Source organism: Miscanthus floridulus, chromosome 10 (assembly GCF_019320115.1).
Source record: "Miscanthus floridulus cultivar M001 chromosome 10, ASM1932011v1, whole genome shotgun sequence".
In the NCBI taxonomy this organism is placed as follows: domain Eukaryota; kingdom Viridiplantae; phylum Streptophyta; class Magnoliopsida; order Poales; family Poaceae; genus Miscanthus; species Miscanthus floridulus.
In genome coordinates this window covers 53,034,268-53,048,722 of record NC_089589.1, presented here as the reverse complement: position 1 = coordinate 53,048,722, position 14,455 = coordinate 53,034,268, and the positions used below count along the sequence as shown (strand labels likewise).

Sequence of the window (14,455 nt, the reverse complement as noted above, 5' to 3'; positions counted from 1 at the left end):
ATGAACGCAACTCAAGGCAGCGGGAGTAGCAGCCAACAAGATTCACAATCACTTCCACCACAAACTGAATCTATTAATGATTCTGAGCCGATACAAATTGATGATGATGAGCCCGAAGACATGGACTTTGGCACTAAGAGAAAACTGACTTCTGTTGTTTGGAATGGTTTCAAGAAGGTCAAAGTCTATGGTATTGTGAAGGCTCAATGCCTTCATTGCCACAAGCAGCTTGGAGGGAAAAGCACAAATGGGACAAGGCATCTACATGATCATTTGAAAATCTGCACACTTAAAAAGATCAAGCTAAAGGGTCAGCAGAAGACACTTGAACAATCAGCCTTGAGGTTTGGTTCCAAAGGAGGGAAAATATCAGTGGAGAATTACACATTTGATCCAGAAGTTGCTAGGAAGGAGCTTGTTGCCATGATTGTACTGCATGAGTATCCTTTATGTATTGTTGACCATTCTGGCTTTCGAAGGTTTGTGAGTGCACTATAGTCATTATTCAAGATGATGACTAGAAACACTATTAGGTAATATTTGGCACTACCTAGCTGTCATTTTTGTGTGTGTTTGCACTAAAGTTTTATTCTAATTTTTTTACCTTTTCTTGCTATAATTTTTAGGAAGGATATTATGAATACATATGTGGAAGAAAAGAAAAAGCACTATCCTACATGGTTGGAACTAAGTCAAGAGTTGATATTACTACTGACTTGTGGACCTCGGATAACCAAAGAAGAGGGTACATGGCTATTACAACTCATTTCATTGATGATTCATGGGCACTTAGAGACATTATCATGAGGTATTTCATCAAAAAATGATTTTATTTCTTGCTGCCATCATATTCAATTTATTGCCTTGATAAAATATTGTTGTTGTCATGTATTTGTAGGTTTATCTATGCCCTAGCTCCACACACAGCTGAAGTTATCAGTGAAGTGCTCTATGAAGCATTGGTGGAGTAGAACTTAGATGAAAAGATCTCGACTTTGACTCTTGATAACTGTAGCACTAATGACAAGGTAATCCCTGAACTTGTCAAGAAGATAGGCAAATCAAAGCTAATGTTGGATGGAAAACTGTTGCATATGCGTTGTGCTGCCCATATTCTAAACTTGATTGTGAGGGATGATTTAGAGGTGATAAAGAATTCAATTGCAAAAAATTCATGAGAGTGTTGCCTATTGGACAGCCACACCTAAAAGAATAGAGAAATTTGAAGAAATTGCTAAACATGTCAAAGTAAAATTGGAACACAAGTTAGGCCTTGATTGCAAGACTAGGTGGAACTCTACCTTCAAGATGCTTAGCATTGCAATGCCTTACAAAGCTGTTTTTGGTCGTGCATCAATTGTTGACAAGTTGTATGATTGTGCACCTAGTGAGGAAGAATGGGATTTTTGTAGAGAGGTAGTTGGTAGACTCAAGTTGTTTAATGATATTACAGCAGTATTTTCTAGGACAAATTATGTGACAGCCAATATTCATCTTCTTAAAATCTATGATGCTAAAGAGCAAATCAGAAAATGGAGTGTATGTGGCAATCCCATTATAGAGAAAATGTCATTTGAAATGAATGAGAAGTTTGATAAGTATTGTAAGGAGATTCAAGGACCAATGGGATTGGCCACCATTTTAGATCCCCGGTTTAAGACCGACTTCCTCCTTGGGTTTATTGAAACCCTCACTGGTCAGTCACATGAAGAGTGTACAGAGAGAGTTACTGAGATAGAAACTCTCTATATGATTTGATGAAGGACTATGAAGTGGAAGAGGATGAAGATAATACAGAATCCTCAACTCCTCCACTTTCCAGTTCAGGTGTATTGTCTGTAATCAGTGCACGTGTTGCTAGCAGAAGGCCAACAACATTTAGATTCAAATTAGACCTAGAAAGGTACTTGGAAGATGAGTTGGTTCCAATTGAGATAGAAAAATTCAAGATTCTTGATTGGTGGAAGGTAGCTGGGACACGTTATCCCAAATTGAGGAAGGTAGCACGAGATATATTTGCCATCCTAGTTAGTACAGTTGCATCTGAATCTGCATTTAGCACTAGTGGACATGTTCTTAGTGAGCACCACAATAGGCTTAATTCAGATATCCTGGAGGCTTTAATGTGTTCACAGAACTGGCTGCGAAACAAATACCAAGGTACTTGTGCTGTCCCAATTGTGATATACTCCATACATTCTACAAGTGTCATGGTTCTAAATTAATTCTTCTAATGCTTTTCTATAGGTGAAGATAATGTTGAAACTGCTAGCTTTTGGAGTTGTCTTCAAGAGATCCAAGATGGGATTGAGGTAAAGTGAAAAAGTGAAATTGATAAATACTTTAGTCTCTTTGTTGACTCATACTTGACTACTTGTATTTATTTTGCTGGTTGTTGGATATAGGGACTGTCACTTGTTTGAACTTTGAAGACAAGAGTTGGCTGCTGCTAGGCTGTTGTATCACTCCTTAGTGTTTGCTTCCAAGATTGTAATGAACTTGTCATTTTGTGTTGTAATGCCTATTTGTGATGAGCCCATGAACTTGTAAACTTATGGTGCTACTTTTGTGCTGTTGTGCCAAGCAAACTATGCTGGATTCCTAGTTGGTGATGCACTCATGGTGAATTTGAAATCTATTGTCTTGCTTTGCTAAGTGCCTATTTTGATATCATGTATACTGGTGATGCGGGGATGGGGATCCCCGCGGGGATTAAATCCCCGAGCGGGGATGAGGATGGGGAAGAAGTGCTCCCCATGAGCCTTCATGGGGACCGGGACAGGGGAAATTTGCCCTCGTGGGGACGGAGATGGGGCAGTAACCCTTGATGGGGAATTCCCCATTGACATTTTGACAAGGCCCCGAGGCGGTTGCTAGAAGCTCCATGCTCATCTTCGGTGGCCCTCAAGCCTACCAGGATCAAAGGCTGTAGAAGCTGACTCACCGATGGATCTATGCGACCGCACCAGCCGGCTCGCTATACCTACGCTGGTCAGAATGACCAATTACCTACGATCGAACCGATCATCTGGATTGGGTGGTTGAGGTGGGCCAATTCCCACTGGTGGTAACTGCGGTCATTGAGAACATGAGGGTGACGAAGATCCTCATGGACGGAGGCAGTGGCATCAACATCCTTTATAAAGATGCCTTCAACTAGCTCAACGTGGACATAAGGAAGGTGCACACGTCATAGTCCCCCTTCCACGGCATCGTCCCGGGGCAGTGCGTCATGCCCCTGGGCATGATAGACCTCTCTGTGACATTCAGCGATGCTCCTCAAGCTGATGATGCCAGGATCGTGCGACGTAATCATGGTGCCGGGAAACTCCCAGAGCGCCTACCAGTGCAAGAGGGACGCCGTCGAGTACGCGGAGGCCAACAACTTGGACTCAGGGACTTCGAGTCTCCCCTACCCGAGGCCAGGGAAGAAGCTCCTATCAACATCTCTAGGACAACCGCCTACCACCACCCTCGACCCGTCATCCTCGACTCTGCCACCAGCTTCGACCCCTGCGACTCTTGTCGTCGGATCTTGAGAAGGCTACCAACGACCCACGGTTACGTCGGCCTTTTATTTTTCTAAATTTCAGTTATCATTTGCATCTTGCAAAGAACATTTATTTGTTACATGAACAAACTATGATCTCTCGAGTACCTTACAAAGAACCTCTCTGAGTTGCTTGGGGGCTAACCTTTGTAGCTATTGTGTTCCTGTCTAGCATGTTCACATGTTATACTAACTTATCAACATGCTTGGGGGCTACAATGATAACCATATGTGTCGCCCACTTTTACTTTCTCAATCGATCAATGTCTCATAGGCCTTGAAATGGTATAAGTGACTTAACAAGACCTTGCATGGACTCGACCAAAGTGTTTCATCTTGGTTGAATAATCCCTAGGTAGTTGGTCCAAAGCTTAAACCAGCGTAAAAAACTAAAGACAATGAGAGCGAGCATATAAAGTTGGGTGCAGCACATTACAAGACGGCCTCAAGCGCCCAAATCTTCTGATGAGTCAGGCATACTGCCCTGTACTATCAAGGAGAGATCCACATCATGAATTATGGCCTGTTGCTGGATCTGTCTATACAACAGGGGATCTATGTCAATAGGTTTCCCTCTGATGGAGCCGATGTTCAGGTCAGTGTAGATTGTCCTGACGGTGACCAACGCCATGTGCGCCCCGGTGGATAAGCCATACTAGGCAACATCCTTAGATGCCTTGGGATCCCCCTCAGCTAGGAAGCCACCTCTAACGAAGAGGCAGGCCCTCCGAGCTGAGCATAGGCCACCTGGCAGGCAGCGCGGCCACCCATGACTACACTCTGGAGCTCGTCAAAGGACGGCACCTTTGACATGTACTTCGCCTCCATGACCGAAAGGGTCCCTGTGTGTAGACGCTCGGCCTCAGCAGCCATGGCCTCTAGGTTCGCATAATCAGACTTACACTCAGCAAGCTCGTTCTTAAGGCGCCTTGCCTTAGCCGATTCCGCTACGAACAAAGTGTGTCAGTCCAAAATCTGCATACAATCGTAACACGATTTATTACCGAAAACAAAATGCACCTTGGATCTGCTTCCGGAGCTTCTCTGTATCTTCCTGAGCAAGCGCTCGCTTCTCCCTCTCCCTCCAGTATGTGGAGCCAGAGGCACGAAAAGCAGCCTTCTCTCGGGATAGCCCGATAATAGCCTCGGCAGCAGCTGAAAAGGTAATGAAGGTTTTACAAGGCTCACCAAACATTAAGGAGAAAGGTCCTAGCGGAAACCCTACCTTAGGCCTCATCCTAATGGCGCTTTAGGGCCGCCACCTCTCTCTCACTTCAATGCCTGGTCGAGAGAACCTCTCCCTGATGAAAGTAGACTTGGCCGAGGAATTCTTCTGAAGATACTATAAGAGTAGGATGACATAAGTCTTAGCTTCATTTAGAATGAATCAACTAAAGACTCAGGGGCTAGACCCATCGGGTCCACTGCGTGGTCCTGAGTATAAACCAAGGGCGACACTCGCCTAGGGGCAACCACCAGTTCGGCGCTCGGGGGCTAGAACTCTCGATGCGGATCATACCTCTAGTGTAGCGCTAAGGGAATCCACAGCCGAGATGCTCTTGGTCTTCATGGCGTCGGCCAAGGCTCGCAGCACAGCGAACAAACTGTCCGTGTGTTTCGTCATCCTGTCCAGCTCCCAAAGTTGAAGACAAGATGGCGCCGTTCCTCGACATCATCGAACAAGCTCTCGCCTTCAGCGTCGAAAGCTTGCAGGGATGGACCTTCCCCTGCTCGTTCGGTTCGAAACCTGAGAAGGACCAGGTAGACATCGTCCACCTACGGAGGAGAGTCAATTCACAGCAACACCCTCTCAAGGCCATCCTCTAGAATAACTTCCAAGGATGACCCCGATAGATCAAGCTCGCGAATTGGCTTAATGATAGGCTCTTTCCCTAAAGCACCCATGCTAGGAACCTGAGTAGGTTCACCCTACACAAGCCCCACCTGGGTCACTAGAGAAGCATCTTCCCGAGCATCCTCCAAAGGTGACGCGCTTGTGACGATACTAGCCATGAAGTCGTTAAGGGTAACAGCGACCAAAATCTTCTCTAAAATACTCAAATCCTCACTCTCATTTGGACGAACTCCTGGAGCTATGATCTCGCTAGCACTGTCTAGCGCAATTGCTTCGGGCAGCCTCTCGGTTGATATGGCCTTCGATCGGGAACTACACCCAAAAAGCAAGCATCAGGAACTCATCACCTGACAAAAACGCGAGAGAAAGGAATTGAACTTACATGTTCTCATCACTGGGAACATCCAGCAGCGCAGGTGATGAGGACATGACACCCATGCATATGACCATGTTTGGTGCATGGTATGGAGGGGTAGGAGGCCAACAAGGGTGTCCAAGCCAAGAAGGAGGTCCGAGGCTAATTCAGTTCGAATCCCCAAGGTGGAGGCCCAAAGCAACTGAAGTTCGAGTCTGTCTCGGCCTCTAGGACCAGTCTACCTTAAACTGGTCACCCAGGACGCATCCAGACTCCGTTTTTGACAATCCACATATGGTTGGAAAGATAATTTGATAAGGAAGCCAATCCATGTGGTCTCACATCAAAAGACCTTCAGAATCAATAGGAATTATTGAAACAAGTTAGCGTCCAGAATCTGCCAGGGTGCTGCGACACCGTCTTTTGGTCCGTTGGACCGTGTATCATGTTTGAGCCCATTAGGGGGCGCGTCCAGGGGGATCTGCCAAGTATTTTCACAGTATTTTCATAGGATCTGCCATAGTTTGAAAATTAACAGCAGGAACCTCCTGCTAAAACAAACGCTCGACCAACAATACTAGAGAGGATGGTGAACTCGATTTTTTTTACAATAGGTGCACTCGAATTAAACACTAGCTACTGTGATGTGATGTTGGGCTGAGCGCAGCACCAGATTAATTTTCAAAGAAAGGAAGATGGATCCTACCGAGTTTGTACATGAGACACTAAACCAACTATATTTATTTTTGTCCCCACGAAAGTCAATGACCAATCTTAGAGCTATCGAACAGAGATATTTTATGCCAAGAGGATCCTCAACGCAACTCCTTTATGTGCCAGGTTACAGATGGAAAAGGAAACCAGAGAGCAACTCAACGGGATGGCACAAATTCTGCTCAACAGAAAAAAAATAGGGCATGAACCAAACTAGACACGATGAACACAATGACACAGCAAGGGACAACCGTTCAATAAAGCAATCTAAAATTAAAATATTACAACAACACAACGGGTGATATGATAGGGAGAAAACAAAGATTAACACAAATATTTTTGTGGGGCAATTTTCTGGATTTATAGGACAAAGACAAAACAAAACTAGGGTAATGATAAACCTGACGGTAATACCTGAAGCTCTGATTACCACTTAATGGGAATGGGGATCCCGATCTTCCATCAGGTAGTGGTAACTATCGTTGTGGCAGAGAATGACACACCGATCCAGCTTCAGATCGAAAGATCGAACCCTACAATCTTAGCACCATAACTCCTCTGGTTATCAACCGAGACACGAATTCGGTTGACCTCGCCAAGAAGGCTAATCTCTACCTACGCAATGAAGAACACAAGCAAGAACAAGAAATAAAGCAACCAAATTGTAGATGAATGATTAATCTCACGAAGTTGGGGTCTCACAAACCGATGAATGGCGTAACTGTTCTTGACAGATTAATCTAAGCAAAACTCAAAACCTAATGATGGCAGCGACGTATGATTCTATTGAGTCTGAAGGTCTTAGGGTCGTTGCCTACCCTGGATGCGCCTCCTAATGGGCCCAAACACGATACACGGTCCAATGAACCAAAAGACGGTGTCGTAGCACCCTGGTAGATTCTGGGCGCTGACTTGTTTTGATGATTTCCATTGAGTCTGAAGGTCTTTTCATGTGAGACCACTTGGGTTGGCTTCCTTATCAAATTAGCTTTCCAACCATATGTGGATCATCGAAAACAGAGTCCGTATACATCCTGGGTGACCAGTTTAAGGCAGACTGGTCCTGAACGCCAAGGCAGACTCGAACTTGAGTTGCTTTGGGCCTCCACCTCGGGGACTCGAACCGAATTAGCCTCGGGCCTCCTTCTTGACTTGGACACCCTTGCAGGCCTCCTACCCCTCCATACCATGTGCCAAACATGGTCATATGCATGGGTGTCATGTCCTCATCAGATTCCCTACAGATACTCTGACCCATAAAGCACTCGTGCACCGACCACCGGTGAGCCCGGCCACCATTTCCTCGGTGACCCGGGCCACCAATGGTATTGTTCCTCCCCATCTTTGTGGAACTTCCTCTAACACCCAAGGAGAACGGCCGTTACTAGGCCACTGTGGAACCCAATCTTGAAAGCTTTCTCCCAGCGTCGGCGCGACCGTCGGAAATCACCATGAACCATGGCGCACAAGCAGAATCGCCACTCTCACACTCCATCTAAGGCAAGGGGATTTGGAGAAGAAAGGAGGGGTGAGACTCTAGCCTCCCTAACCCCTGCTTAAATAAGAGCCCCGAGGATGGTGGTAGGGGAGTGGGTGCATGGCATTAAAAATGCACTTAGGCATCGAGAGGGTTCCACAAAGTGAAAGCATGGGAAACGACAAGGTTTGGGTTCCTAGGCACCACTATCCTTATCTTTTATAGGATTCAATGACGCGCATGCGATGCATTCAAACGGGTGGGAGACTTCCACCCGGAGGAATCCCGAAACTCAGGAAGGCATTGCTGCCAGTTAGTGCAACAGGCACAGTCATCCCGATACTCAGGACCTTCTGACTATATTCAAGCATCTCGGCACCCAAGAAGTGTTCATCGGGACCTACGACACCCGAATGTTACAGGGACTCATAGCACCCGAAGGTGGTATAGCTCTACGAGCCCGTCATTAAATCCTACGAAGGCTATTGTCAGAGATATGGGCCCAGGGTACCCTCACCGACCATATATCTGGCCCATTAACGGAGGACAATCGAGGAGGAAGCCCACGAGGACTAGGCACAACTACCAACTTGGAGATCATGACGTATCAAGGATATCTGCCGCCATTACAACTATGGTAGGATAGAATTGATTTGTTGTAACCAACTAGGAATCCAATCTGTAGCGCCGATCGCCCTCGTTGTAACCCTACCACTCTTCCTATATAAAGAGGGCTAAGGGCTCCATGATCGTCACGTCCACCATGACACCATCGCCTCATTCCAATCTACCTCGTAGCTAGGAGCAACAACCCCTATAACCAAGCATTCAAATACAAGAAGTAGCAATTGGACGTACGTCTTTTACTTGCTTCTTGGGGGCCCAAACCAATATAAATCTCCGTGTCTCGTGTGCAACCATCTAGATCAATCTACATGATCATGTTGCTAGGCATTGCTGGAGCTAAATAATCCAACATCTGGTAACTTCAAACACTTGCGTAGCTGGGACATGTGGAACACTGGGTGCACTCTAGTCAATTCCTTGGGTAACTCCAACTTGTACGCTAGCTTGCCAACTCTCTGACAAATCTAATAAGGTCCCACAAACTTTGGTGCTAGCTTCCCTTTTACCTGAAATCTGAGAGTGCCACGGAGTGGGGAGACCTTGAGATAGACATAGTCCCCAACTTTGAACTCGAGATCTCTACGCCTGTTGTCTGCATAGCTCTTCTGTCGGCTTTGCTGCCAGTTAGTGCAACAGGCACAGTCGTCCCGATACTCGAGACCTTTCGACTGTATTCAAGCATCTCGGCACCCAAGAAGTGTTCATCAGGACCTACGGCACCCGAATGTTATAGGGACTCATAGCACCCGAAGGTGGTACAGCTCTACGAGCCTGTCATTAAATCCTGTGGGGGCTACTGTTAGAGATATGGGCCTAGGGTACCCTCATCGACCATATATCTGGCCCATTAACGGAGGACGATCGAGGAGGAAGCCCACAAGAACTAGGCACAACTACCAACTTAGAGATCATGATGTATCAAGGATATCTGCCGCCATTACAACTATAGTAGGATAGAATTGATTTGTTGTAACCAACTAGGAATCCAATCTGTAGCGCCGATCGCCCTTGTTGTAACCCTACCGCTCTTCCTATATAAAGAGGGGTAAGGGCTCCGTGATCGTCACGTCCACCACGACACCATCACCTCGTTCCAATCTACCTTGTAGCTAGGAGCAACAACCCCTATAACCAAGCATACAAATACAAGAATTAGCAATTGGACGTACGTCTTTTACTCGCTTCCCGGGGGCCCAAACCAATATAAATCTCTGTGTCTCGTGTGCAACCATCTAGATCAATCTATGTGATCACGTTGCTAGGCATTGCTGGAGCTAAACAATCTGACATCCGATAACTTCAAACACTTGCGTAGCTAGGACATGTGGAACACTGGGTGCACTCCAGTCAATTCCTCGGGTAACTCCAACTTGTACGCTAGCTTGCCAACTCTCTGACAAATCCGATAAGGTCCCACAAACTTTGGTGCTAGCTTCCCTTTTACCTAAAATCTGAGAGTGCCACGGAGTGGGGAGACCTTGAGATAGACATAGTCCCCAACTTTGAACTCAATATCTCTACGCCTGTTGTCTGCATAGCTCTTCTGTCGGCTTTGGGCAATCCTTAGATTCTCTCATGTCAAATGAAAATGTTGTCAACTACAAAGTTTTATAACTTTTCGAGATCTACAACTTTCATTTTGGTGGTTTCTCCATGTGAGGTCGTTTGAAAAATTCAAATTTCAAATTTGAGAAATTCAAACGTAGTTTTCCTTGAAAAAATGATCTCAAATGAAAAAGTTGTCAACTACAAAGTTGTCTAACTTTTCGAGATCTACAACTTTTATTTTGGTCATCTTTACATGTGACTTTGTTGGAACAATTCAAAATTTGAATTTTAAAAAATTTGAACTTAAAATAATATTTTGAAAGAGTAAATGATTTCAGCTGAAAAAGTCATCAACAACAAAGTTGTAGAACTCATCAAGATCTACAACTTTTATTTTAGTCATTTGTTCATCCGACAAAGGGGTACTAATATTATTCACAAATTTTATATATCTCTCATATGGTTTCATAAACTATAAGATAGAGATGTAAATTTTGTGAACAATGTTACTATTACTTTGTAGGATGAAGAAATGACCAAAATAAAAGTTGTAGATCTTGATGAGTTCTACAACTTTGTTGTTCATGACTTTTTTAGCTGAAATCATTTACTCTTTCAAAATGACATTTAAAGTTGTTATTTTTTGAAATTTAAAATTCAAATAGATAAAACACAGTCACATAAAAAGATGGACAAAATAATAGCTGTAAAACCATAACGAATTGATAGAGCATGATTTTAGAAATTTTTAGAAAAAAAATCAACAAATTTGAAGTTAGTATGATGGAGAAAGACTAGTTACAAGTTTTAGCCAGAGATTAAAAAGAGAGATCAGACTTCTTCAACTATTTAAAAATTGTATTTCAAACACCATTTTGAAACATCAAATGATTTCAAATGGAAAAGTTGTAAACAAGAAAGATCTATAACTTTTTGAGATCTATAACTTTTATTTTGGTCATTTCTCCATCCGAGGCCTTTTGAAAAATTTGAATTTTAGTACTTAGTTTTTAATATTGGACGTCTATTTCAAATTATTTGTAGTAGCGCTAGGTTATGAAAATCACCACAATAAATATATTTTTACTGGCTGTTTTCTTAAGGCTACCGCTAGTACAAATCATGTATTTTTTACTAGCGGTAAACTTAAGAAAACAACCAGTAAAAAAATTTTACACTCGCGGTTCATGGTCTGGGCCCACAGTTTTATTTCTAGTGGTGCCTACACATTACGAACCGCCACTGAAAAAATGGCCACAGCCAAGAGAAATCATTGTTGTACTAATGATGGGGAACAAGAGGAAATATTTTGACAGAGCACACGAAGTAGCAATGAAGGATGCGAATGAGCTTTTGGAGTTCTCCAATCCAGGTTCGCCGTTATTTGGGTAGCAGCTCGTTTATGGGACACAGAGAGGCACTAGGAAACATCATGAAAGCTTGTGTCATTATGCACAATATGATTGTTGATGATGAAGGAGTAGTTGACCATACTGAGCGATTCGGCTATGGTGGCCAAAATGTGGAACCTTCTCATGAGCATCATCGTTCCATTGATGAATTTATTGAGGCACATAAAAGGATTAGATACAATGAAACACATCACTAGCTAAAAGAAGGCATAATGGAGCACTTATGGCAGCAATTTGCTGATAAATATTAGGTTCATAGGCTTTTATTTAATTGTTAGGATCAATACATTTTTTTGCACCCAGCCAGCAGTAGGCAGTAGCCGGCCACAGGCATGCAACAGCCGGCCAAAAGCAGACAGGTGCCGGCTAGCAGTAGGCAGCAGCCGGCCAGCAGCAGGAACAGATACACAACCAAGTAGCAGTAGGCCATCATTCATATTAAAAAAATTACTTCAACATAAACAATAATGCAACTGAAATTAATAGTCTTGATAAAGCAAATTCATAGTTCAGAGTATTACAAAATGATAAAGTAGAGAAAACAATGATACAGACTAAATCTACTATGACATACGACGAGCAACGACAACTTCCTGCATATGCTTCTAATACTGCTGCTGCACCTCAGACAAGGAAGTAGTGTCTTTTGACATTATTTTGTCTTCCTCTTTGATCATGTCCAACTCAATCTTGTCCAAATAAGATTGAACCCTTTTTTTCTTCTAAAAGTAGCTGCTCCTTCTCTCTAGAGCAAGTGAAGCCTACCTCTCCTCTTTTCCTCCCCTCTTTCTCCATGTCAAAAGCCTCCTTCTTAGCCCACATTTGGTCCAATGCCTCCATGCAAGCTTCACCTCCTCCTCGCCTCAGTGCTTGTTTTGCCTTCTTCTCCCCCTTTGGCCTCTTTCGTGCTTTAAATTTGGGGGTGAAACCTCAGTGACATCACCAATGTTGTTGACTTCTAAATTCCTTGGAGCGGAATCCGGGTGTACCTTTTGTTTCTTGTTAGCGGCTTGCTTCTGCTCTGCCATTGCCTTCATCTTCACCTCCCACTTGTCTTCGTCCTTCAATTTGTTTCAGCAATGCATTAGAGTGAACAACTTGTTTTCTCTCTAATTCCTTGAATATAGCTGATGGTTCAGAAACCTACACATGTTTGGTTATTAAATGTGAATGCTTATGTCTTTAGAAATGAACCAAATAGGTAAACACTAACCTTGTCTTGAATGGTACGACCACTTTTATTTCTACGCTCAATCGCGTTGTAGCATCCACAATCTTGTTGACTTATTCCAAAATATGCAAACCATCTATGCATAATTGAACTCTCCATTCGACTTGATTCAATTGTCTTGTTCTATTCATAGTAGTCATAAATACTACGCCGAAAGGAGGCACGAGATTGATTAGCACCTTGCACGAGATCTTTGCTAACGTTCAACCAAGATGAGACAACAAGTTCATCCTCCTTCACATTGATTTTTTTTTTGCCTTTTCTGATTTGGCCTTGTAGCGCATGTTCGAGCAGAACCTACATGTGGCTCCACATCAGCTGCTTGCACTTCAGTAGGAACCTCCTCATGTGCCTATGTGTCCTGTGTCATGGGGATAATGAGATCTTCCAAAGAAACATCCTGCTCCACTCCCATAACCATGTTTGTCCAATATCCACACCCGAACATTGTGAGGAGCCTACCAATAATGAGGAACAAATCAATGCCAAATGCCTTGAAGAAGAAAAATATGTTTACAACATCATGAACAACACTTGTAATCTACAAAGATTTTTTCCCGCAATAGGAAACCACAGCCGACCATGGCCATCCATCAACCATCAATAGTTGGCCCTGGCCAGGCCAAACAGGCAGCCAGCAGCTAGCCATAGCACGACAACTACGGCCAGCCAGCCTCTGTTAGCTGTAGCCAGGCGTGGGCAACCCAAGACGGCCAGCAGCCGACCATGGCTGGCTGTAGCCAAGCAGGCCAATCCAAGGGTGGCCAGCATCCTGCCGTGGCTGGCCATACATGGCCAACAACCTCCATGCAGGGCTAGGGCATCTGAGGAAAAGTGTAGGGCAAAGTTTGGATTACCTCTTCCCTAGGTCGGCAGCGGCGAAGATCGACTTCCTGGACGACATTTGGCCTATGGCGCGAGGGAGAAGAAAGCCTAGGAAAAGTCACAGTATCTCCTCCTCTTTGGCGTGACAAAGAAGAATGCCTAGGAAAACCTAGCGCGAGCAGGATCCGTAGTAGCGGAGTAGCATGTATTTTCTACGCGGTGGCTCGGTTTTCCCAAGTGCCAAAAGATGAGGAGCTGGAGTTGGGAGTTGCTGGAGATGTGTTTTTTCAATCTTGCCAAAAATCCTAGATTGGGAGTGCATTCTGGGAACCCTTGGAAATGCTCTTAGACATGCCAATCTAAGAATTTTGAAACGGATATTTCAAACTCTAAATGTTTTTATATAAAAACTTGTCAACTACAAAGTTGTAGACTGCATTGAAAACTACAACTTTGTTATAAATCATGTCAAAGTCTAATGTCGTTTGACATTTCTAAATTTTAAATTTCAAAATCCCTACAATTGCCTTTTTGTTGTAGTATCCAGTCCCATCTATGACAATTGGCATGCACCTGTCGCAAAAGGACTTATCTTTTTGTTCAGATGGTAACAATTGGCCAGATATTTTTTTTGATAGTGATGATATTATAAATTGGTCCTTGCATAGATGGATGATCAAATGTTTTTATTTTTGTCTATTATCACGAGAATTTCTAAACAAATCTATGAATATATTAGTATATAGGTAAATATAGATAGATACAAAGATAGATATATCACAAAATCCAATCGATGACAATTGGCATGCACCTGTTGCAAAAAGACTTTCCTTTTTGTGCGCTTGGTAACATTTGGTTAGA

At 43.7% G+C, this 14,455-nt stretch overlaps 1 protein-coding gene across 1 annotated transcript; it reads left to right on the top strand.

Annotated features, from left to right (window-relative positions):
- On the top strand, window positions 1-971 carry LOC136488636 (zinc finger BED domain-containing protein RICESLEEPER 4-like). The gene is made up of 2 exons (XM_066485497.1): window positions 1-479; window positions 899-971. Exons 1-2 carry the CDS (start codon window positions 1-3, stop codon window positions 969-971), a joined length of 552 nt encoding a protein of 183 aa, XP_066341594.1.
- Window positions 972-14,455: the final 13,484 nt, after the last annotated feature.